At 37.7% G+C, this 24,685-nt stretch overlaps 1 protein-coding gene across 8 annotated transcripts in view; it reads left to right on the top strand.

The window, feature by feature from the left end:
• Positions 1-24,685, top strand: part of GPCPD1 (glycerophosphocholine phosphodiesterase 1) — a 67,281-nt gene that overhangs the window by 21,091 nt on the left and 21,505 nt on the right. For 5 of the 8 annotated variants that reach the window (XM_009233288.4, XM_024238951.3, XM_024238950.3 and 2 more), the window contains 10 exons: positions 3,682-3,757; positions 5,623-5,664; positions 9,664-9,787; positions 11,189-11,420; positions 13,826-13,988; positions 14,259-14,391; positions 15,832-15,886; positions 19,632-19,724; positions 22,279-22,356; positions 23,067-23,106. In XM_009233288.4, the coding sequence (XP_009231563.3) occupies positions 3,682-3,757; positions 5,623-5,664; positions 9,664-9,787; positions 11,189-11,420; positions 13,826-13,988; positions 14,259-14,391; positions 15,832-15,886; positions 19,632-19,724; positions 22,279-22,356; positions 23,067-23,106 (1,036 nt within the window). The remainder of the gene's footprint in view (positions 1-3,681; positions 3,758-5,622; positions 5,665-9,663; positions 9,788-11,188; positions 11,421-13,825; positions 13,989-14,258; positions 14,392-15,831; positions 15,887-19,631; positions 19,725-22,278; positions 22,357-23,066; positions 23,107-24,685) is intronic. The other 3 variants (XM_054541555.2, XM_063720664.1, XM_054541556.2) reach the window with 2 other exon arrangements.

The following is a 24,685-nucleotide window of genomic DNA, read 5'->3' as shown; positions in this document are numbered from 1 at the left end:
GTGGGAAGAAATTTTTAAAAATATTTTTGTTAATATGCACGTTTGGAAACATTTCTACAGTCATGTGACATTATGTATGCTAAATTGTGAAATAGCTCTACCAGTACTGTTAATGGAATATTGTCTTAGATTGACATCATTACTTTTTTCTCCAAAGATCTATCTCCCATGTTACTCCAAAAAGCTTAAAATTTTGGCAGACTTTTCCAGAATGTTTTCTTTCAGAACTGTTTCCTTTTCTTAGATCTTAAAGAATAAGTTATTACAGATAATATATTAGAAAGTATTGCAAGTACAATGAGACCAGGATTAAAAAATAAATAAATGAAAGGATTGCATGTTTTGGAGTTATCACTGAGATTTTGAATTTCCCAATGCTCAGTTGTTAGTTTTTCTTTGTTTTTTTGAGATGTAGTTTCGCTCTTGTTGCCCAGGCTGGAGTGTAATGGCTCATTGCAACCTCTGCCTCCCGGGTTCAAGTGAGTCTCCTGCCTCGGCCTTCCGAGTAGCTGGGATTACAGGCATGCACCACTATGCCCGGCTAATTTTTGTATTTTCAGTAGAGACGAGGTTTCTCTATGTTGGTCAGGCTGTTCTCTAACTCCCGACCTCAGGTGATCCACCCGCTTTGACCTCCCAAAGTGCTGGGATTACAGGCATGAGCCACCACGCCTGGCCTGTTAATTTTTTTTAAAGAAGTAAAGCTGAAAATTTAAGATTGCCTTCTAAAGTTTAATAAAGTAGGCTTAACAATTTTGGAAATTCAGTGTATTTTAAAACTAGGTTCTTTTTTTTTCTACATTATAACAGTTTACCAACCAGTGTACATTTGTAGTCTGAATGATGATAGACATAATTCTGTCATCAGTTTACCTGGCCCTTTGGACTGTTCCTCAAATATGCTATTCTATTCAAGTCTAGGTGGTTTTATGCAGTGGGGCAGTGGGTAGGTGAGACTGGAGTTGTTAAAATTGCTACTGAAATATGTTCCCTATCAAATTTAATCCAAAGGACTATTCTTACCTGATTAAGTAAAGATACTGCTATCAACAGTCTGTAAAGTTCCCCTGACATCTGAGTTAAAACAAACTCTCTGCTATGCCAACTTTATCTCTTTTTGACATTTAATATTATATTCATAGCACCCTTTTCTTTTTCTTTTTTTTCTTTTTCTTTTTTGAGACATAGTCTCGCTCTGTTGCCCAGGCTGGAGTGCAGTGGTGCGATAGCTCACTGCAGCCTCCGCCTCCCAGATTCATGGGATTCTCCTGCCTTGGCCTCCCAAGTACCTAGGATTACAGGCGTGCGCCACCATGCCTGGCTAATTTTTGTATTTTTGGTAGAGATGGGGTTTCACCATGTTGGCCAGGTGGGTCTCGAACTCCTTACCTCAAGTGATCTGCCTGCCTTGGCCTCCCAAAGTGCTGGGATTACAGGCATGAGCCACTGTGCCCAGGCTATTTCTATTTTTATGTATGTATTTGCAACTTTTTTTTGAGAAGGAGTCTCACTCTGTCACCCACGCTGAAGTGCAGTGGTGTGATCTTGGCTCACTGCAACCTCTGCCTCCCAGGGTCAAGCAATTCTTGTGCCTCAGCCTCACACGTAGCTGGGACTACAGTTGTGTGCCACCACACCTAGCTAATTTTTGAATTTTTAGTAGAGATGGGGTTTCACCATGTTGGCCAGGCTTGTCTCAAACTGCTGACCTCAAGTGATCCACCTGCCTTGGCCTCCCAAAGCGCTGGGATTACAGGCATGAGCCACTACGCCTGTCCTATATTTGCAATTTTTGAGGTTTAGAAAGTTTGATATTTAAAAAACACCTTTAAAAAATATTTCAGGAAAAATATTATAGTAAACATCATCTAGAATTAATTTGATTTTCTTTTTAGTATAATGGATATGAAATTCACCATATTTTTAAAAGAGCAATTTCACATTACATTTTTTAAAAATCTACCCAGTCTACCAATTAAGGTTAACTATTATAGTAGGGAAGTATTTAGCTAGAGAAAAAGAGAATTTTATTTAGTGTCCCAGGATTAATGATTTGGAGAAATATATAGTGCTATTTTAGTTTTTAAACTTCAGAAGTTTGAGGATTTCAGAAAAGAATTTAGCCTGGTTATTTTAAGTGACAGGATTATTTATTGCATTTAATACTTAATAATGTGCCTAATTTGTTACATATTTGTTATTGTTTGGCATATTATCAAATTTAATCAATATTAAAATCCTATAGAAAGTATAGGAGAATATTTTAATCCATTCTTAATGCCTTCTAAAATAATAGAGAAGCTTTTCTGTCTAGGCTTTTTAAGAGTATGTATAGGCTGGGTACAGTGGCTCACACCTGTAATCCCAGCACATTGAGAGGCTGAGGTGGGTGGATCACGAGGTTAGGAGTTCAAGACTAGCCTGGCCAACATGGTGAAGCCCCATCTCTACTAAAAATACAAAAATTAACTGGGTGTGGTGGCACGTGCCTTTAATCCCAGCTACTCAGGAGGCCGAGGCAGGAGAATCACTTGAACCCAGGAGGCAAGGATGCAGTGAACTGAGACCGTGCCGTTGCACTCCAGCCTATAATGCCTAGAAAAGGGCTCAAAGATTATATGTGAAAATCTTGGTGGTGATTATCCCTAAATGGTATGATATGGGTGAATTTTGTATGTTCTTTTTGCTTCTCTGTATTTAATTAAATTTATGTAACAAATAAAATACCTTGTAAGATTATAGTTTGAAAATGTGCTTCCAAAATGTGTATTTAAGGGTTTTATTTCAGCATATAACTAGTGAGTTTCTTTTTAAAAATTAAAGGAAAATTAGAATACTTAAATTTTAGTCTTTTAGGTATACTCAGGGAATCTTTCATGGTTATTCACTACCGTATATGTTATCAACACATAGCTTTATGTTCTTTATTAGTGGGGGAACTTGATAATGGAAAACAGTATGAGGAATTGTCACGCTGTATTGAGATTTTAAACTAAGGCATAAGAATGAAACCGGATGTTAGTTCCTCTTTTATCACACTTGCTCTTCAAGTTTACCTGGCCACATGTCCCTTCTAGAATTTCCTGTGTTCTTTAGAAACACTGGTTCCTATGATATGAGAAATCTTCCTGTTTTTCACTTAGTATTCTTAAATAAATGTAATAAATAACTTTATTATGCTTCTTTAGTTCCTTGAGTAGCTTGCGATAATTGCTCTTGAGTACTTATTCCTACTATTTTTACTTTTGTAGACTTGTTTAGGCTTTTTCTAAATGCATAGAGCAGGAGGTACATACTTTATCTAGCAATACCTCATTGATGGCTGACATACCAAAGAAAGTATATTTGATATTTATCTTAAGAATTAATAGCAGGTAAAAATGAAAATTTCTTTGAAACAATTGAGTATTGTAGGCAGATTTAGGAATGGGTTTGAGACAGTTCTGTGTGCCAGTTCATCTCGTTTTTCTTTGTTTACTGCCTCACTCTAATTTTCTTCCAGCATTTCATCTTGTTTTGTGATCTGGTACATTCCGGGCTTTTGGCATATAATATTGATAATAAGATGAATCTTTTGGTCTCATATTTAGTATAAGATTTAGGCCACAAACATCAAATGGAGTCATGGGTAGAAAATAAGATATAAGAAATTATTGCAGACGTTTAACTTTTAAATTGCAGACTTTCGGTGGTCCATGTCAAGTGATAGTTCACAAGTGGGAGACTCATCTACAACCACGATCAATAACCCCTTTAGGTATGGGCATTAACTGCATCTGTTTGAGGCATATGCATAAAGTTACTAATATGCTGCACAATGGCTTAGTGGGATTTAATAAATTTTTATTCTAAAGTTAAGGTCAATGCATTGTCAGTGCTACAAATTTCACTGAGCATTTCATAGATCTTTCAAAACTGAACAGTTTTTAATTGCCTTTTAAAATAAACTTTATTAGAAATATTTACCTAGATATTTTTGTTTTCTTGGGTTAGATTAGTTTATTATGAAATATTTACTTTCATTTGGAATGGTTAGGAAGTTTATAAGATAACATTCTTCTTGACTGAGCATCCATGGCTCTATTTGTTTACTTGCTCAGGCTTAGTGAACATTTGAAGAAAAAATTAATCCAAAACAAAGATTCTTAAATTTTTAACTTTGAATATTAATAGAGTAAGTTATGCTATTTTTTCTTTTCTTCTTAATTTTTTTTTAAAGAAACTGGTAAATACTTGAATAAAGTTGTATGAATGAATTCAAATTTCTTAAATTCCCTGCTGGCTATGCTAGAATTGCTACTCAGAAAGCTGTTTACTTTTTTTTTTTTTTTGAAAGTTGTTTTCTTTTAAACACATTCACTTTTCTTATGCTTAAATATGGCATTTCTCTTCATAGAAGTATTTTTGAATTTCTTTGTCCATATTGAAAATCAAATTTGAAGTTCATTTCACATACATTAAATTACCCACATGTATTCATCTATAAATTGACTCAGTGCTGAGAAATGTATCTTTTAGTTTCTAGGTAAAGTTAAAATTGAAAGATAACTGGATGCCAGTTTTCTGGTTTAAATTAGAAAGCAGTGGGAGTTTCTGCTTTATCCTGGAGTAGGGACACATCTCGTTTAAACAGTATCTCATTCCATCCTCTTTATTGGATTTTCTTTTTGTATGTTTTAATACATTTTTGATAGCGTATTTAGGATTTTTATGAGAGTATACTTAAAATTATAATATTCCCATACTGAGGTTGGAACTTACTAGGTATTGAATGTTTTTTAAAAAATTGTATTTTAAAGCATCTTGCAGTTAAATATATGTTATTATGAGAAGTGGGGTGATTTTGTTTCTGTCTTTTAGAAAGGAATGTATACTTTTGAGAAATATAACTTTTGAACTTAAAAGCTGTGTGAAACTTACCAGAGAATCTTTATTAGGAACTGTCACATCCATTTTGCAAGTATTTCAGACTAACGTTTAAAGTAAACTGGGAAGGGAAGTAGGCAAGGAAGATAAATTGTATTTTACTCAAAGGGTGGGGTTTTACAGCTTTTCTCATTGAGTTGAAATTTCTATTAGGAGAAGGGGTTTTGCTAGCATTTATTCTTTTGCTAGTTCCTCACAGCTCTGTACATGCAGGTAAGTTCACGCTGTTTGTAAAGCTTTTAACTGGCAGTAGTGAATAGTTGGGATATGAGGAGAATTACATTTGAGACAAGTTCAGAATATGCACTACATAAGAATAAGCATTTTAATTGTGCCAAGACCTTTGGTTTGAAAATCAAGAAGGAGTTATCGTTGTCCAGCAACCTGTGAGTCTTGTACATTGGTTAGTGTAGAAGTTAATCCCAGTGCCTCTAGAGCACCTTTCTGAAGAGTTTTCTTTTTCTTCCTTTTAACATAATGGACAATCAACGAAGTATGTAAGAACTATTACTGTTTGCTAGCCTCCTTTAAAGGGAATTCTTTATTGAGGGCTACAATAAATATGCTTATTCACCTTGGGCTGCTTTTAAGCTGTAGATTTAATATTATAAACGATCTTTAAGGTGGGTAATTTCTCAGTTCATTGGGTATGCATCAAGAGTTTTAACTAAATTTTCTATTTTCCTTAAATTCTAGAAAGTGAAATTATTATTGACGATGGACAATTTGGAATCCACAGTAAGTGAGACTGACTTACTTAAATGTTTACTGAAATGATTGAGATTGTTACTTTACATTTCATTGGAGTTATATAGCACAGGAAAATAGAACATACAGTCATGTGCTGCATAACGATATTTTGGTCAAAGACAGACCACACATGCAGCAGCGGTCTTACACAATTATAATGAAGCTGAAAAATTCCTGTCGCCCAGTGACATCATGGCTGTCATAACGTAGCACACATTATAGTACAGTGCATTATGTTTTCTATGTGTAGATGTGTTTAGATACACAAATGCTTACCATTGTGTTATATAGTTGCCTATAGTATTCAGTATGCTATACAGTGCTGGAATCTAGGAGCAATAGGCCACACCATCTAGGTTTGTGTAAGTACATTCCCTGTACTTACACAAACAACAATGAAATCGTCTAATGACGCATTTCTCAGAACTTATATTCACTGTTAAGCAATGCATGACTGTAGTATGATTTTGAAAATAGAGACTGGATCCAAAAAACAAATCCCTACTGTTAAATAATTAGTTTCTAATATAATTCTTGCACTTTAAAATGTTATCCTTTTGGTTTTTATTTGACTAGCAATTTCAGGTGTATGATGTTATATAATTAAAAGTGTGTAGTATACTGAACTGCTAATGTAGCCTTTTACCTCTTTTATGTTTGAAATTACATTAATGTTTCTAAATATCTAAAGTGTGAAATGTTACACTTAGGCTAAGTTTGTGTGTTTTGTGTGTTTGTATATCTGCATATACAGTAAAATTCAGACTAACCAAAGTGTTCTAGTAATTCTGGCTGAATGTTTAAAAGTTAATTTGAGATAGAGTAGAAAATGCTTTAACTTCTGAATATGTCGAAAATGTTATTTGTGTACTTTATGTTTTAGTAAATACTATATCCTGAGAATTCTAATTTTCTTCAGTGACTGGAATTCTTACCCCCACCCGCCCAGGCTAGAGTGCAGTGGTGCAGTCTCGGCTCACTGCAACCTCCGACCCCGAGGTTCAAGTGATACTCCTGCCTCAGTCTTCTGAGTAGCTGGGATTATAGGCGCCTGCCACCATGCCCAGCTAATTTTTGTATTTTTTTTTTTAGTATAGATGAGGTTTTGCCATGTTGGCCAGACTGGTCTCAAACTCCTGACCTCAAGTGATCCACCCACCTCAGCCTCCCAAAGTGCTAGGATTATAGGTGTGAGCCACCGCCCAGCTGGGTGACTGAAATTCTTTTTTTTTTTTTTTTTTTTTTTTTTTGAGATGGAGTTTTTGCACCTGTTGCCCAGGCTGGAGTGCAATGGCACAACCTTGGCTCACCGCACTCTCCGCCTCCCAGGTTCAAGCGATTCTCCTGCCTCAGCCTCCTGAGTAGCTTGGATTACAGGGATGCCCAGCTAATTTTGTATTTTTAGTAGAGATGGGGTTTCTCCATGTTGGTCAGGCTGGTCTTGAACTCCCGACTTCAGGTGATCCTCCTGCCTCAGCCTCCCAAAGTGCTGGGATTACAGGCGTGCGCCACCGCACCTGGCTGGAATTCTTACAGTGTATCAGGGCTATTATACTAAACTGCATTCTCTTTTTTTTTTTTTTTTTTTTGAGATGGAGTCTTGCTCTGTCACCCAGGCTGGAATGCAGTGGTGCAATCTCCGCTCACTGCAGCCTCCACCTGCTGGGTTCAAGCAATTCTCCTGCCTCAGCCTGCTGAGTAGCTGGGACTATAGGTGAGTGTCATCACACCTGGCTAATTTTTGTATTTTTAGTAGAGATGGGGTTTTGCTATGTTGGTCAGGCTGGTCTCAAATTCCTGACCTCAAGTGATCTGCCTGCCTTGGCCTCCCAAAGTGTTGGGATTACAGGCGTAAGCATCCTCATTTTGGATGCTGTACTGTAGGGGTCAAAAGTTGGAAAGAGGGTGGGCGGAATTGTGTTTGTACTGACTCTGAATCAGAGATAAATTGCTGATAACCAGTTTGCTTTCCTGCTAAGCACAGGAAAGAACAGGCCTGAATGTTTTGGTTGCGGTTTTTATTAGGTATATATATGTTTATGTATGGTAGAAATGAACATGCTCTGGCAGTATTTAGATAGGAATTTGACATCTTTTGCTTGATTTTGTTTGGGATTATTTATATTACATCAGAAAACAGTGTACAGTACTTGAATAGCTTTAGTGTTAAGTGTTTTGGAGTCTTTAGTACTTCATAAGTAATATTTACACTACATGTTTTGGAGTGCTTTATGGAGTAGTAGTTTCGCTTGAGCCGTAATGCATGGTCTCACTTTGTCTTTTCTGCAAAAAAAAAAAAAAAGGTTAAAGTCCCACAATTATTAAGCATTCTTAGGAGAGAATTTCTAAGGAGAGAAGTTTCTTGGTATTTATTTATTTTAACCCTGTTGATGAAAAAGCTTAGATCCAAAACAGTTGACAGCTTCTCTGGTATTTATGAACATTTTATTACCTATGTTAAGTAGGTGGGTAGCTTCAAGTTAATGCCAACAGTGTTGTCACGATCATGCAGTTTATTTATGGCAGAATATATAAATTTGAGAATATGGAATTGACTCACAGTTCTGTTCTTACCTTCTGATATCTCAGACCCCCGGCACTAGTGGCATAACTAGTTGCAGCTGAATATCTAAAGTGATGCTTTGGAAGTCTAACAGTGATCCCTAGTAGAGCAATTGCTAGGTTAGATGCTGTCTTGTACCATGTGCTCTTTCTGAAATAGATTTGTATTATTTTAGTCATGGATTCAATATGAATATTTTAATTTATTTGTGTTGTGACAGCATAGCTAATTATTAATATTCATTTAATTTTTCCCCCTACTTCATATAAAAGTTATATTTTAATGAAGAATTTAAGACTACCTGTATATTTGCTTTGGGGAGAAGAGTACCAGTGTTATGTAACCTCAATGTATTATTACAGTGTGAATGTGGGCAGGGTGAGGTGGCTCATGCCTGTAATACCAGCACTTTGGGAGGCCTGAGGAAGGCAGATCACTTGATGTCAGGAGTTCAGGAGTTGGAGACCAGCTTGGCCAGCATGGTGACACCCTGTCTCTACTAAAAATACCAGTCAGCTGGGCATGGTGGGCGCCTATAATCCCAGCTACTTGGGAGGCTGAGGCATGAGAATCACTTGAACCTGGGAGGTGGAGTCTGCAGTGAGTTGAGATCGTGCCACTGCACTCTAGCCTGGGCAACAGAGCAAGACTCTTATCTCAAAAAAAAAAAAAAAATGAAATTGATTCCTTTTAGATTTTTTTCAAAGATGGTATTGATAGAACCAGGATCTTTACTGAAGGCCTTTGGAATATGTATTCTAAATCTGCCTGTTCACAATGATTCATTATTTTGGGATTATTTTCTTTTTCTTTTTCTTTTTTTTTTTTTTTTTTGAGATGGAGTCTCGCTCTGCCGCCCAAGCTGGAGTGCAGTGGCGCGATCTCGGCTCACTGCAAGCTCTGCCTCCTGGGTTCACGCCATTCTCCTGCCTCAGCCTCCCGAGCAGCTAGGACTACAGGCGCCTGCCACCACGCCCGGCTAATTTTTTTGTATTTTTAGTAGAGATGGGGTTTCACCGTGTTAGCCAGGATGGTCTCAATCTCCTGACTTCGTAATCTGCCTGCCTCGGCCTCCCAAAGTGCTGGGATTACAGGCGTGAGCCACCATGCCCGGCCTATTTTCATATTTAGAAAGGAAAAAAGTTAATTCTTTTTTTATTGTTATTCTAAAAATACTTATTTGCTGAAAGGATTCTTTTCCTTCAGATTTTTACCTTTGGCACCCTTGGGTTGCATATGAACAACGGTTTAGGCAGGGGTTTAGGAAACAAATCATGGATTAGATCTCATTAAAAATGTATTTCCTTTGGAGGTTAGAAAAAAAAAGTGAATGTGAACTAGAATTATCCATGCCTATAGGTACTTATTGTGTTGTTTAAAAAAACATGTATAATAATTACTGTTCTTCATATTTATTCTGTCAGATGGTGTTGAAACTCTGGATTCTGGATGGCTGACATGTCAGACTGAAATAAGACTACGTTTGCATTATTCTGAAAAACCTCCTGTGTCAATAACCAAGAAAAAATTAAAAAAATCTAGATTTAGGTATGACCATGTTTATGTGTTACTTAGGCCATTTGTTTTCACTGGTGCTGTAGATTTCAGACTCAACTGGTTTTATTTAGCCTTTAAGTGTACAGTTTGGGATAATGTTACATATTCTAGTAACTACAGGGCTTTGTAATAGTGAACTACTTATCCCCGCTCAGATTGCTACTGTTGCAGTTAGTCCTAATTTCTACATGTAGAACCAGAAAACATTTGTTTATATAGATAAGTGGTTTTCTAAGCTTATGTATTTTTATAGTTTCTATTTAAATTTTCATAGTGTAGCAATAATTCGTTGTAAAATTGATATAATGTGTCAGGCGTGGTGGCTTACGCCTGTAATCCCAGCACTTTGGGAGGCCAATGGGCACGGTGGCTCACAACTGTAATCCCAGCAATTTGGGAGGCCGAGGTGGGCAGATCACCTGAGGTCAGGAGTTCAAGACCAGACTGGCCAACATGGTGAAACCACGTCTCTACTAAAAATACAAAAATTAGCTGGGCATGCTGTTGGGTGCCTGTAATCCCAGCTGCTTGGGAGGCCGAGGCAGGAGAATCGCTTGAACCCGGGAGGCGGAAGTTGTAGTGAGCTGAGATGGCACCACTGCATTCCAGGCAGAGCGAGACTCTGTCTCAAAAAAAAGAAAAAATAGATATAATGGAAATGATTGTCTGCTACATAAGAATGCCATAAAGAGAAAATATTTTTTGGAAATATTCTTCAGTGTTCTAAATTTTATTGTGTCTTGAAAATGAAAAATTTTCCACAGAGGAGAAAATTTTTGAATATTATATGTGTTTAATAATATATATATTTTTTCTTTTGAGAGAGGGTCTGGCCGTGTCACCCAGGTTGGAGTACAGTGGTGCAATCTCAGCTCACTGCAACCTCCACCTCTCAGGCTCAAGTGATCCTCCCACCTCAGCCTCCCGAGTAGCTGGGACTACAGGCATGTGACACGTGCCTGGATAATTTTTATATTTTTTGCAGATGCGGTTTCACTACGTTGCCTAGGCTGGTTTCAGACTTGTGAGCTCAAGCAATCCTCCCGCCTCAGCTTCCCAAAGTTCTGGGATTACAGGCGTAAGCCACTGGCCCAGTCCTAGATTTGTTTATTTATTTTTTAATGAAAGAATCAGCAACCTTAGTAGGCATAATGGTCATTTATCCCATTTTAATACTTTGCAAAAATATGTGTAGATAATAACATCAGTATTTTATAAAACATACCTAATTCCTTAACCTGTAGTATGTGTAATCTTTGCATAATACATTATTTTTGTTATTCGAAGATTTAGCATATTTCAGGGCACTTTAAAATGTAGAATTTAGGCAACATTTGTATGAATTTTTCTTTTCTGCCACTTCTTGCATCTCATTTTTTTTTTATTACGTAGGGTGAAGCTGACACTAGAAGGCCTGGAGGAAGATGACGATGATAGGGTATCTCCCACTGTACTCCACAAAATGTCCAATAGCTTGGAGATATCCTTAATAAGCGACAATGAGTTCAAGTGCAGGCATTCACAGCCGGAGTGTGGTTATGGCTTGCAGCCTGATCGTTGGACAGAGTACAGCATACAGACGATGGAGCCAGATAACCTGGAACTAATCTTTGATTTTTTTGAAGTGAGTAGTTACTGCAGTGAGGGGATTGAGAAAGAATGCAGGGGCAAGCTTATTTTAATGTTGGTTTTTATTTTTATTTTAATTTAATTTGTGTAAAGCTAACTTTTTAGAGGTATGCTCCTCGTACAGTTAAGCTTAAAAAACTTAGAGTTGTCATCTTCAAGTACTATTAAGAATATAATTAAGAGAACAGCAGTATTGATATTTCAAATCAAGACCAGATGTCCTTGATGCCTGTCTACTAAATAATCTAAATGTAAATGAATTGTATCCAAAGGAACCATCAGTGGTAAATAGAGACCAGGGCAGGCTTTGTACCTCTTGGCGGGCATCCCGATGTAACAAGCGTGATTGAGTTCTCACTATGATGGAAGCCTGTCATTAATTGAGGTACTTTATTAGGATTTGTTGATGGGACTGACTTGCAACTTGATACTGTAAATATGTAATGAAATTATAAAGCTTGTGCCAGGTTATTGACAATCTGTGCTGCTAACTTTCTGGAGCTACATGTGATACACTAGTGCTTGTAGATCACTGGCTGTTCATATTTCCCCAACACGTAATACTTGGTACATCCCCTAAGGTCCTTACTGCTGTGGGCCTGGCTCGGTAGTGATATGTAGTGGTTTCCTTAGCCTCTAGCTCCACCTCCACACCCATTTATACTAGATTAGAGTTCAAATCTTGGAGGGTAGGGAATGTGTCTTGACCACCAGTAGCCCCCAGCCAGTTTCTTGAGAACAACAGAATTCAGGATGGATTTTAAAAAATCTAATCTTAAGCAGTAAGATCTGTGGGACTCTATTATAAAAGTATGAAATTTTGATGACTTCTTTCTTTCTTTCTTTCTTTCTTTTTCTTTCCTTTTTTCTTTTCCTTTTCTTTTTTTTTTTTTCCCGGAGAGAGGGCCTTGCTCTGTTGCACAGTCTGGAGTATAGTGACATGATCATGGCTCACTGCAGCCTCAATCTCCTGGGTGCAAGTGATCCTCCTGCCTCAGCCTCTCAAGTAGCTGGGACTACAGGTGTGTACCACCACACCCAGCTAATTAAAAAAAAATTTTTCTGGCCTGGCACGGTGGCTCATGCTTGTAATCCCAGCACTTTGGGAGGTCAAGGCAGGCGGATCATGAGGTCAAGAGTAAGAATACAAAAATTAGCCAGGCGTGTTGGCACGTGTCTGTAATCCCAGCTACTCGAGAGGCTGAGGCAGGAGAATTGCTTGAACCTGGGAGGTGGAGGTTGCAGTGAGCCAAGATCACACCACTGCACTGCAGCCTGAGCGACAGAACAAGACTCTGTCTCAGAAAAAAACAAAAACAAAAACAAAAAACTTTTTTTTGTTGTTGTTGAGATGGGGTCTTTGTTGCCCAGGCTGGTCTTGAACTCCTGGGCTCAAGCGATCCTCCTGCCTCGGCCCCTCAAAGTGCTGGGATTGCAGGTGTGAGCCTCTGCTCCTGGCCTGAACATTTTCTTGTTGCTTCCTTTTAATAAACCTACCTTTTAATAAATTATATCTTGAATGTCCTACCTTCCCTTTACTTTGTTTAGCATTTTTTGTAATAGTGTTTTGTTCATAGACTAGGCTGATAAAATATCCAGTGTAATTTCAAAGTGAGTGTAGTATTTGGTTTCCTAGAGAGTTGCTATCCCATGTGACGCTTGTGTAGAAACATTTTTAGAGAATATGTTAAAAATTCACTACAAATTTATCTTAGTCTTACAACAACATAAAAGTGATTAGAAATTTTCGAGCAGTGCTTTAAACTGAATGAGACTCTGTCTCAAAAAAATATATATTTTAAAATGTACAAAAGAAAATGTATTTAATCATAGAGAAGCCATCAATTCACTTGAATATAAATTTGATTGTATCTCTTTCTTATCAGTTCTACCCCAGAGATTCTCAGTTGACTTTAAGTGAGGTTTTTGATCTTTAAATTGAAAATATTGAATTTTTTTTTTTTTTTTTTTTTTTGAGATGGAGTGTTGCTCTGTTGTCCAGGCTGGAGTGCAGTGGTACGATCTCAGCTTACCACAGCCTCCACCTCCCGGGTTGAAGTGTTTCTCCTGCATCAGCCTCCCAAGTAGCTGGGACTACTGGCATGCGCCACCATCCCTGGCTAATTTTTTGTATTTTTAGTAGAAACGGGGTTTCACTATGTTAGCCAGGCTAGTCTCAAACTCCTGACCTCGTGATCTGCCTGCGTCGGCATCCCAAAATGCTGGGATTACAGACGTGAGCCACTGACCCTGGCCGAAAATACTGAAGTTTTTATAAAAAAAAAAAAAAAAATACACATTTCATATATAGGAGATATATATGTGTGTGTGTGTGTATGTGTGTATGTATGTAATGTAGAAGTTTAAAAATTAAGATTATTTTAAATCTCATTTTTTCAGGAAGATCTCAGTGAGCACGTAGTTCAGGGTGATGCCCTTCCTGGACACGTGGGTACAGCTTGTCTCTTATCATCCACCATTGCTGAGAGTGGAAAGAGTGCTGGAATTCTTACTCTTCCCATCATGAGCAGAAATTCCAGGAAAACAATAGGCAAAGTGAGAGGTAAGGTTGAAGACACTGCCAAATAACCCAAGGTTAAGTTAGAATTTTAATTAGTTTCAAATTAAGTATTTGATAATGATAAAGATGAAATTAATAATTTGCTTTAGTATCAATTTAAGGAGCATGTCTGTTACGTTTTGAATCTTGTTTTTTTTTCTGTTCAACAGAAACTGATAAAGCTGACTTGAGTGGTATTTAAACATAATGCAGCTCATAATGGCCCTTTTAATCATTTTTATTTTTGTTCCTCCCTCTTTTTTCCTATGCAAGTTGACTATATAATTATTAAGCCCTTACCAGGATACAGTTGTGGCATGAAATCTTCATTTTCCAAGTATTGGAAGCCAAGAATACCATTGGATGTTGGCCATCGAGGTGCAGGAAACTCTACAACAACTGCCCAGTAAGTTGAATATTTGAGTAGGATTTGCATTTGGTGTAGCTCATGTTTGATAGAGTTACACTGGTTTTCTCAGCAAAGGTCAAATGATGTTTTTATTATTTACCAAGGGAATTTAATGTAATTTGGTAATTGGGGTTAGAGACCAACCTTAAGATTCTGGTCAGTTTTTTAATATATCTACTGAATTGATAAGGAGGAAGACATTAAAAGTAGAAAGGCAGGAAGGAAAGCTTGATGCAGAAAGCTTTGGTAGCATCAGTGTGTGTGTCTGTGTCGTGGTCCTTACTTTTGACGTGTTGCCCTCTCTGAGTCTGAGTTTCTGCATCTATAAAATGGAAGGGTTTGGACAACATTATCCCAAGTCTAGAAAAGTGTGACTAAACTCAAGGAATATTAGTTAACTTGGACCTCAACCGAAAGATGCTCTGTTTTCTCAACAGACATTAGATTGTAGCCTGGAATAGTTGTCTTCCCCTTCTACTTTTGTAAGTTTATTTAATTACCAGTGCGATAGCTCATGCCACTGATTTTCTACTGTAAATTTTAATCCCTCCCCATTTTATTTTAAAGTGATGCTATGGAGACCATTAGGATTTTTTAATTTTAAGGTCTATAAAAAAATAACTATTTAAGGAAGAAGCACCCTCACCCGCCCCCACCTTTTTTATTTGTTTGTTTTTGAGACAGAGTCTCTGTTATTCAGGCTGGAGTGCAGTGGCACATTCTTGGCTCACTGCAGCCTCAATTTCCGGAGCTCAAGCCATTCTCCCACCTCAGTCTCCCCAGTGTCTGGAACCACAGGCAGGTGGTACCATGCCCAGCTTTTTTTGGTATTTTTCTGTAGAGACCAGGTCTCATCTTGTTGCCCAGGCCAGTCTTGAACTCTTGAGCTCAAGTGATCTGCCTGCCTCAGCTTCCCAAAGTGCTGGGGTTACAGGCGTGAGCCACCGCACCCAACTTCTCAGGCCCCATCTTAAACAATACATTTTCCCTCTTTCTGTTATTATTAATAGAGTTTCCATACTTCTATCCTATGTGTGTATCAGTTGTTTCTCATTCCCCCACAGTCTGCCAGTATTAAGTCCTTTGGAGGCTGTATTGCAAGGAGCAGGTTTCTATGTCTCTATTTCTTCTGCCATTGAAAAGGATTGTTTTTATTGATCACTTTGCATGTCTCCAAGAAAAAAGTCCATAGTACAAGGCAAGTGTATGTTGTGTTGGCTATGTCGGTATTCAGCTTGTAAATAGCTATCATTGTTAGAGCTTGCGTTTAAGGAATAAATTCCTAGTGACAGCCGTAGTCATATTTTGGGGATGTCAAAATTGGCCTCAAAATACAGAATAAGTACCATTTCCCATTGTTGAAAGTACACTTTGCTTCTTTATTACATTTGTTTCTTTATCTTCTCTATAGTCTATTATAACTGTATTTCTTTTCAGGCTGGCTAAAGTTCAAGAAAATACTATTGCTTCTTTAAGAAATGCTGCTAGTCATGTAAGTAACCTTTAAACAACTTTAGACTGCTGAGGTAGAGAAATATGGATCAGGGAGTCTCCTCCAGTTTTTATTAATAGTTAGGGGAATATCTCTTGGCATTTATATTCAGATCCATGGTGAAGATCGGGATGAAGACAATAGAACCATAAACATCTTTTCTTTTTTTTGAGACAGGGCCTCGTTCTGTCACCTGGGCCTGGAATGCAGTGGTGCGAACATGGCTCACTGCAGCCTCAACCTCCTGGGCTCAGGCAGTCCTCCCACCTCAGCCTCTGTAGTAGTGGGACTAGAGGCATGTGCCACCATGCCTGGCTAATTTTTAAATTTTTTTTTTCTTTTGTAGATTCAGGGTCTCACTATGTTGTCCAGGCTGGTTTCAAACTCCTGGGCTCAAGCGATCCTCCCGCCTCAGCCTTCCTAAGTACTGGGATTACAGGCGTCAGCCACTATGCCCAGCCAGCATCCTTTTTTGAGATAATAAATTTTGAGTAATTGAGACAAAAGAAAGTTCCCACTAAGCATTGGTTTTCACTACCTGAATAATGTGCTTATTCAGATACTCACTTTGGAAAAAATGCCTTTAGAAAGATTTGATGGGACGGGTGTGGTGGCTCACGCCTATAATCCCAGCACTTTCGGAGGCCGAGATGGGCAGATCACCTGAGGTTGGGAGTTCAAGACCAGCCTGGCCAACATGGTGAAACCCAGCCTGTACTAAAAATACAAAAAATTAACCTGGCGTGGTGGCCCGCGCCTGTAATCCCAGCTACTTGGGAGACTGAGGCGGGAGAATTGCTTGAATCTGGGAGGTGGAGGTTGCTGTGAGCTGAGATCATGCCACCGTTTTCCAGCCTGGATGACAGAGTGAGACTCAGTCTCAAAAAAGAAAAAAAAGAAGGAAAGATTTGATGGTGATTTTATGTAACACTTGAAAGAAGTGTCTCAGCTGAGTGTGGTGGCTCATACCTATAGTCTCACCTACTTGGGAGTCTGAGGCAGGAGCTTTGCTGGAGCCCAGGAGTTTGAGGCTACAGTGAGCTATGATCATCCAGTGCACTCCAGCCTGGGTGACAGAATTAGACTCTATCTCTTTTAAAAAATAAATAAATAAAAAAGTATCAGTTTCCACCCTTGCATACCAACTTGATTGTCTTCCTTAACTCCTTTTTTTTTTTTTTTAATCCAGTTAGAGTCTGTTTTTTAGCTGTTAGTATTTTCAGCAATTGCAACTTGGACATTTTTAATCAATAACCTGAGATTTTTCTCCCCTATTCCTCTGTACTTGTCTGAGCCGCCTCACATTCCAAAGTGAAACTAGGGGAAAAATGGAGGAACGTCTCATTTTTTAATTTCCACTTTTTCCACAGTGTACTCCATATGCCCTCAACTTTGCCTTGTGAAAAATAGTTCGGGAAGTAAACTTGGTTAGTCAGTGTTTAGCTTTATTATTTATATGAACTGACATCTATTCTAAGGTGTACTTTTAAAATATTTTAACCTCTTGGAAATTGGAATGGGTTTATAACTTAGCTTTGAGTCATAATTTAATTGGCAGCGTATTTCCCCCTCTTAGTGGTATATAAAATAATTTTAAAATTCATGACATCTTGAATTGATTATAATTTTAATGTTTAAAATATTAGATTGTTTTATCTTTCTGTTGAAAATATGATATTTATTAGTATTATTAGGCTATAGTTTATAATTAATTTGGAACCAGTTTTACTGTCATAGCTAGTCTAAACATCATTTCATTAGCTATAAACGTGATGGCTTGGTCACCCAGGCTGGAGTGCAGTGGCACGATCATAGCTCACTATAGCCTCAACCTCCTGGGCTCAAGTGATCCTCCTGCTTTGGCCTCTCAAGTAGCTGGGACCACAGGCATGTGTCATCATACCTGGCTAATTGTTGTATTTTTTGTAGAGACAGGATCTCACTATGTTGCTCAGACTGGTTTCGAACTTGTGGGCTCAAGCGATCCCCTCACTTGGCCTCCCTAAGCGCTAGAATTACAGGCATGAGCCATCACGCCGGTGTGATGACCCTGTTAAAATTTTTTTTTTTTTTTGAGATGGAGTTTTGTTCTGTCACTCAGGCTGGAGTGCAGTGGCGTGATCTCGGCTCACTGCAACCTCCACCTCCTAGGTTCAAGCGATTCTCCTGTTTCAGCCTCCCGAGTAGCTGAGATTACAAGCGTTTGCCACCATGCCCAGCTAATTTTTGTAATTTTAGTAGAGATGGGGTTTTGCCATGTTGGCCAGGCTGGTCTTGAACTTCTTACCTCAGGTGATCTGACTGCCTCAGCCTCCCAAAGTGCTGGCATTATAGGCATGATGAGCCACTGTACCCCGCCAATAATTTTTAGATATGTGCTTTTTGAGAGAGGATTTCATTAAGCCTTTTTCTTCCATATTCTAATGAAATTCTTTATAACTCACAGGGATCACATTTTCAGATGTGTTATTTTAATTATTATTGGCTTATTTTAATGTTAAATACATATCTATGAAGATGTTTCGGTCTGTTACTGGCTTATTACTTAAACCTCACAATGAATTTTGGGATTAAGTTTTGTCTTCTACTAAGATTATTTTCTGTAAGGATTATGGTTGTCTAAAACCAAACGAATTAGAAAGCTACAACTTAAAATGTTTAATAGTTAGAACTACTTGGGAATGGTAGGGTTTGTCCTCTTTGGTAGAAAGGTTTTGGTATTGTCTTGTTTAAAATAAGAGGTGCTAAGTTTCTCGCTTCAGAAGTCTGCAAGGAAGTAGGCTTCCTCGCCAGACTCTTGAACTCCTTTGACTCTAGTCTGTGATCCATGTGTATTCCCAAGTTGAGTTCTACCCCTTGACAACTTAGAGCCATTGTAAGGGGTAGAAATGCACCCATCTTTTCAGTAAAGTAGTGTTACAGAATTTTCAAACCTTGCTTCCTTCTATCGCAGCTGGCCTTCTTTCAGAAAAGGTAGATATTTGTATGTCAGTTTATGACATACAGACTTTAACTGAATTAATTCATAGGGGTGAGTGGATCTGCCTTTTCTTTTCTTTTCTTTTTTTTTCTTTAAATTAATTTCAGTCCTGCTCCTTCTGTGTGGATCTGCTTTTTAGAAATTTGGCTTTAACTATAATTCATGTCTTCCTCATTTGTTTGGCTTTCATTAGGAAACCGGACATGAGCATCATCTTTTTCCTGTTTCTGTTGTCTCTGTCTTTTCATCAGCAGTTATGGCTTCCTCTTTCATTCAGTACTGACATTTTGCTGAGAAAGGCTGTACAGTGGACTACTCAGGTGCCCTAAGGAGCCAAGCTAAGGCGCTTTGCAGCTTATTCCTTCCCTCACCGAATCTTTCATGTTAGCTGTGCAGCTAAGGTTTGCAGGGGCAGTGGGCAGCAATGTGAGGGATCCCTGAGCTCGGGACTTTTGTTGGGTTCCTTTTCTGTCAATAGCAGTTGCAGAAGTGACAGCCCCGAAGGCTGTCTCACTGCCACTGCGGTGCCTCTGACTGTTTTGAAGTGAATCTGTGTCCATTTTTTTTTTTTTTTTTTGGCCAGGAAAAAGTAGCTGTGCTTTTGCAAAAGAGAAAAGCCATTGTTTTAAGAGAATACATTACTTTTTAGAAAAAGTTTGTACAGGTCCGTAATTTTATAGTGAACAAAAATTTCCTATGTTCTTGCAGTTTGAGAGGTACTGTGTACCAGGCAATGTTTTTCAAATACTTGCTTCCTTCTGTCAGGGTGCAGCCTTTGTAGAATTTGATGTACACCTTTCAAAGGACTTTGTGCCTGTGGTATATCATGATCTTACCTGTTGTTTGACTATGAAAAAGGTACGTTGAAATTTCTTCATTTCAAACTCTTAATGTTAAGTAAAAGGTTTAAAAACTAGGAAGTTTTTTTATATTTTTAATTACTTATTAAATAGAATTGGTTAATTCATTTTCTCGGTGAATTACTGCCAGTCCTTCCCTCTCATGCTCTTGCAACATTGAGACAGTGATGAGATGGGGATACTGCCTTCCTAGAGTAGGATCTCTATTGCTGAATATACTTTATTATGTTACAGAAAAGGGACATTCCAGGTGGTTTCTGTAGCGGTCTGTCTGTGCTACTATATTGAGGCAAGAGAGGAAGATATCACAGTGTTTGTTTTCTAGGATTCCAGCTGTTTCTGCTTCAAGCTTCTTCAATTAACAAGGCTAGTGAGCCACAGTGACAAATTCAAAAAGAGGCTTGGAATTAGACGGTGGAGGGCCTCAGTGAAGAGGTTTAGACTCAAGAACTAGGGGTGTAGGAAATACTTTTTAGCTGAAAAGGGAAATGTTCAAGACTAATGTTTTGGTAGCTGATGAAATAGGAATTTCAGAGAACAGAGACTGCAGGCAGGGCGAGCAGCAATGTGGGCTACAGGAAAGGTAAGCCTGAATTGGAGTAGGGGACCAGAAGAATGGAGAAGAGGGCATAATGGGGGTGGGGGGGGGGGATCCAGAATGAGATTTAAAAACTTATATAGCTTTAAAAAAACTGTAATTGTTTTTGTACAAACATAATCATGATAATGATATAGTCCCTAAACGTCAGTATACTGTGTAACCAAGTGATTTCTCGGGGATTTAGACTCTAAAACTGTGTTGGGTATTAATTTCCAACTGAGTTGATTTAAAGTTAGTCTAGTTGGCTAACATCACTGTACCAGATACTGTCTGTTGTATTAAAGAGTGTGACAAGGACCCTGGCACTACCTGCTGGTGAATTTTAATCAGTTCCTAGGGGTTGGATTATTATGATGTATATATGATGTATAGGAAAGGACCCTTTTGTTTCTGCGAAATGGTATTGGGAGAAGGAAGGAAGAAAGGAAGAAGGAGAGGGGAGGGGAGGAAGGAAGGGAGGAAGGGAGGAAAGGAAGGAGGTGCATCTATTCAGATTACATTAGTAGAGTGACCAAACACATGGAACAGGTTGTTTTAGCCATGGAAGAACATTCATGAAAAGATAAATGAGAAAGAATGAAGTGATAAATTATCTTATTAGCCAAGATTGAGATTAATTGATCTAGCTGCAATTTATTTATTTATTTATTTGAGACCGAGTCTTGCTCTGTCGCCTAGGCTGGAGTGCAGTGGTGTGATCTTGGCTCAACCTCCACCTCCTGGGTTCAAGCGATTCTCCTGCCTCAGCCTCCTAAGTAGCTAGGACTGCAGACTCCTAAGTAGCTGGACCATGCCCAACTAATTTTTGTATTTTTTAGTAGAGACGGGGCTTCACCATGTTGGCCAGGCTGGTCTCAAACTCTTGACCTCAGATGATCCGCCCATCTCAGCCTCCCAAAGTGCCGGGATTACAGATGTGAGCCACTGCACCCGGCCGAGCTACAATTTACTTCTGAAAATCAATGAGAGTTCAAATATTACTAATGCCCCATTTTCACCAGGCTATATCTTGATCTGAAGTTGAACCTGAATGAGTTAACTGAGAAATGAAAGCAATGAACTTTTATACTGAATTTTGATTTTTAAGCTGGTGTTTTTCTTATAAAAACAATTCGTCTTCATTAGAAAAAATATAAGTATTTCAGAAGATTATGGAATGAGAAATAAATCTTTCCTGTTTTTCCTTGTTCTCACTGTCTTACTTTTAATAGTTTCTTGTGTATTCCAGAAAAACTTCATGCATGTACAGGTTCATACCAATGTACATGAATGAATATATATGTGATAGATTTTAGTATATTTGTTGGACAGATGATTTATTGGTGATACCTTAATTCATTTCCTGTAGAAGTGCCTTCAACAGAGTGACACTGATCATTTGACAGACATTAAAACCTAATACAACAGATTTGCTTGTGGGGGAAACATGATAGCTCAGTGCTTAAGTATTATGGTTTATAGCTAATCAGACAATTTTTTCATGACATTTGGTATGTCTGCTGTTTTTAATCAAATGTATAAAAGTCTTCGAAAAGATTAGAAACTTACAGAAATAAATTTTATATAGTACTTTCATATTGATTTCTAGTCATGTAGTATGGATAAGTATCAAAGAAAATGTATAGACAGCATAACAGGAAGTAGGGGAGATGACTGACCTCTGGTTCTATCCTCAGCTGTCTTTAGCACTACAGCTTTCTCCCAGCTGCATTTTCCTTCCAGGTATTCTACACTGCAATAAAAATGAAAGCCAGAATAAGGGCTGGGAGGTGGTGTTAGGTTAGAAGGGCTGTCCTGCATGGGCTCAGTATGGCTACTAACAGTTATTCTCACTGTTGAGTAAATAGAGTTGCTAGGCCTGTCTAGTGTAAGCATTCAGTAATAATTTAGGGCTCACTTTTCTCTTAATTTTCTTTATTCTTTCTTTTTCTTTCTTTCTTTCTTTTTTTAGAAATTTGATGCTGATCCAGTTGAATTATTTGAAATTCCAGTAAAAGAATTAACATTTGACCAACTCCAGTTGTTAAAGGTAGTAATAATAACATGAAATGTAAATTATCCCTTAGCTTTAGGACTATTGTACTTGCTTGTATATGGTTATGTTCTCTTTGCACATGGGGATGACTGTTACATTTAATGTGTAGAGTGTGTGCTTTGGTATTCTGTTCTGTTTGGGAGAAGGGTTCTGTATTGATCCAGCTGTCTTCTCCAACCATTTCCGTGGACCCCACTGGTTTTTGTATTTATGAAGGAACGAACTAGACCATAAGTTTTTGTAGGCCATAGTGGCTAGCCCTTCTCATTCATAATCTTTAGGTTGCTTCTGTTCTGCAGTAGCCCTTCTTCATACAATGGTCATTATTTTACGATAGGCCTTTTATGCAATAGTTGGCAAATATATGTTAATTTCCAATACCCTTGAATATTTTTTATCATGTAATTTTACATGGTACCTCTTCCTATCCCTATTAGGAACCTAAATAAATGCATGATTCCCTATTAACAGTTATCTAGTGAAGAATTTTTATATTCTTCCCTAATTGAGTATTTGATCATTGTCTTAAATGTGTATGCACATATAAAGTATATATAGTGGCTAGTGCTTATTCTTATTAAACTGATAGTTCTACATTTTATAGGCTTTTTTATCTTGCTAGTTTTTCAAGATATTTTCTGTTAACCATCTCTTCATAAGCTAAGGCTTCCTTTCTGATTTCATTTTGTTTGTGTGCTTTCTAGCTCACTCATGTGACTGCACTGAAATCTAAGGATCGGAAAGGTATGTACCAATATGGAAACACTGTTTTCCTTTTGTAGTTAGCATTAATAGGATTTTTAAAATCGATTTTAGTACATACTTGATACTTGGTCATTTTTATGAGTATAATACTGGGCCTTCTAAATGTAATTTTATAGTTCGGAAATTAATTTGCATTGGTTTTCTACTAAATATATATCGTGTATAGTAACCATTGCATTGCTTTTCTTAGCTTGATGATCAAAGTGTTAATACCTATCAATCTTTCCAAACATTCTTAACCATTACAAAGTAGAAAGTAAATCAACTATAGAATCTGGCTACAGGGTCAATTTGAACCAACTCTTCATTTACCTGTTATGACCGTGGGCAAGCTTTGTCCTGCCTACCACATCCCTTTATAATTTCACTTCACTTTTCTACTCCCATAGAAATTAATGGCTGTGCCATTCATATGAGGCTTATTGTATTCATTTTAAATCCTTTATTTTCATATATGTCCTGTCTTTTCAACTGGAGTGTTAGCCCATCAGGGGTAGGAAAATGTTTTTATATTCCCAGAGACTGATGGTGCTGTACATATAGTAGGTGTACTATAGATATAGGTGTTTATCTGTAATTGTGATAACCATACAGTTTTAATATCTTTATAAAGATTGTGAAGTGCTTAAGACCAAAGATTATCCCCACCCAGAGCATAAACGTAACTATATAGGCTTATAGATATTTTATGAGTCTTAGTAATAAAATGAATTTTACCTTTAGTTTATTCCACTGGAAAATTATACATGATTTTATCTTTGAATTTGTAATACAGGTTTTGTGTGTGAGTTTTTAAGAAAAACTTGATATTTTAATTTTTTCCACTTTTGGAAAATAATTCTTTTTTTTAGTCTATATTGATTAATTGATAATAACAAAAGCACAGTAGTAGCTATATATTCTCTAATTTGTAGTTTCTGAGCTGATTTTAGTATTTCAAATAGTAGTCTTAGCAAAATCACACAACTCTTAATTCTCTGGAGAAATAGCAAAATCACAGCTTGTGACTACTTTTTAAAGAGTAGTACTTTAGTACAAATTTTATAAGAAAGTAATCACTCTTGAGTCTACAGACTGGTGTCTATTAATCGTTGCAAATCGGTTTTCATGAAGGTTGCTTATTTAGAAAATGGGTTTTTGAGAAGTATCTGTTCATGTCCTTCGCCCACTATCAAAACCACAATGAGATACCATCTCACACCAGTTAGAATGGCAATCATTAAAAAGTCAGGAAACAACAGGTGCTGGAGAGGATGTGGAGAAATAGGAACACTTTTACACTGTTGGTGGGACTGTAAACTAGTTCAACCATTGTGGAAGTCAGTGTGGCGATTCCTCAGGGATCTAGAACTAGAAATACCATTTGACCCAGCCATCCCATTAGTGGGTATATACCCAAAGGACTATAAATCATGCTGCTATAAAGACACATGCACACGTATGTTTATTGTGGCACTGTTCACAATAGCAAAGACTTGGAACCAAGCCAAATGTCCAACAATGATAGACTGGATTAAGAAAATGTGGCACATATACACCATGGAATACTATGCAGCCA

This window comes from Pongo abelii, chromosome 21 (genome assembly GCF_028885655.2).
Source record: "Pongo abelii isolate AG06213 chromosome 21, NHGRI_mPonAbe1-v2.0_pri, whole genome shotgun sequence".
In the NCBI taxonomy this organism is placed as follows: Eukaryota; Metazoa; Chordata; class Mammalia; order Primates; family Hominidae; genus Pongo; species Pongo abelii.
This window is presented reverse-complemented; position numbering and strand designations above follow the sequence as displayed.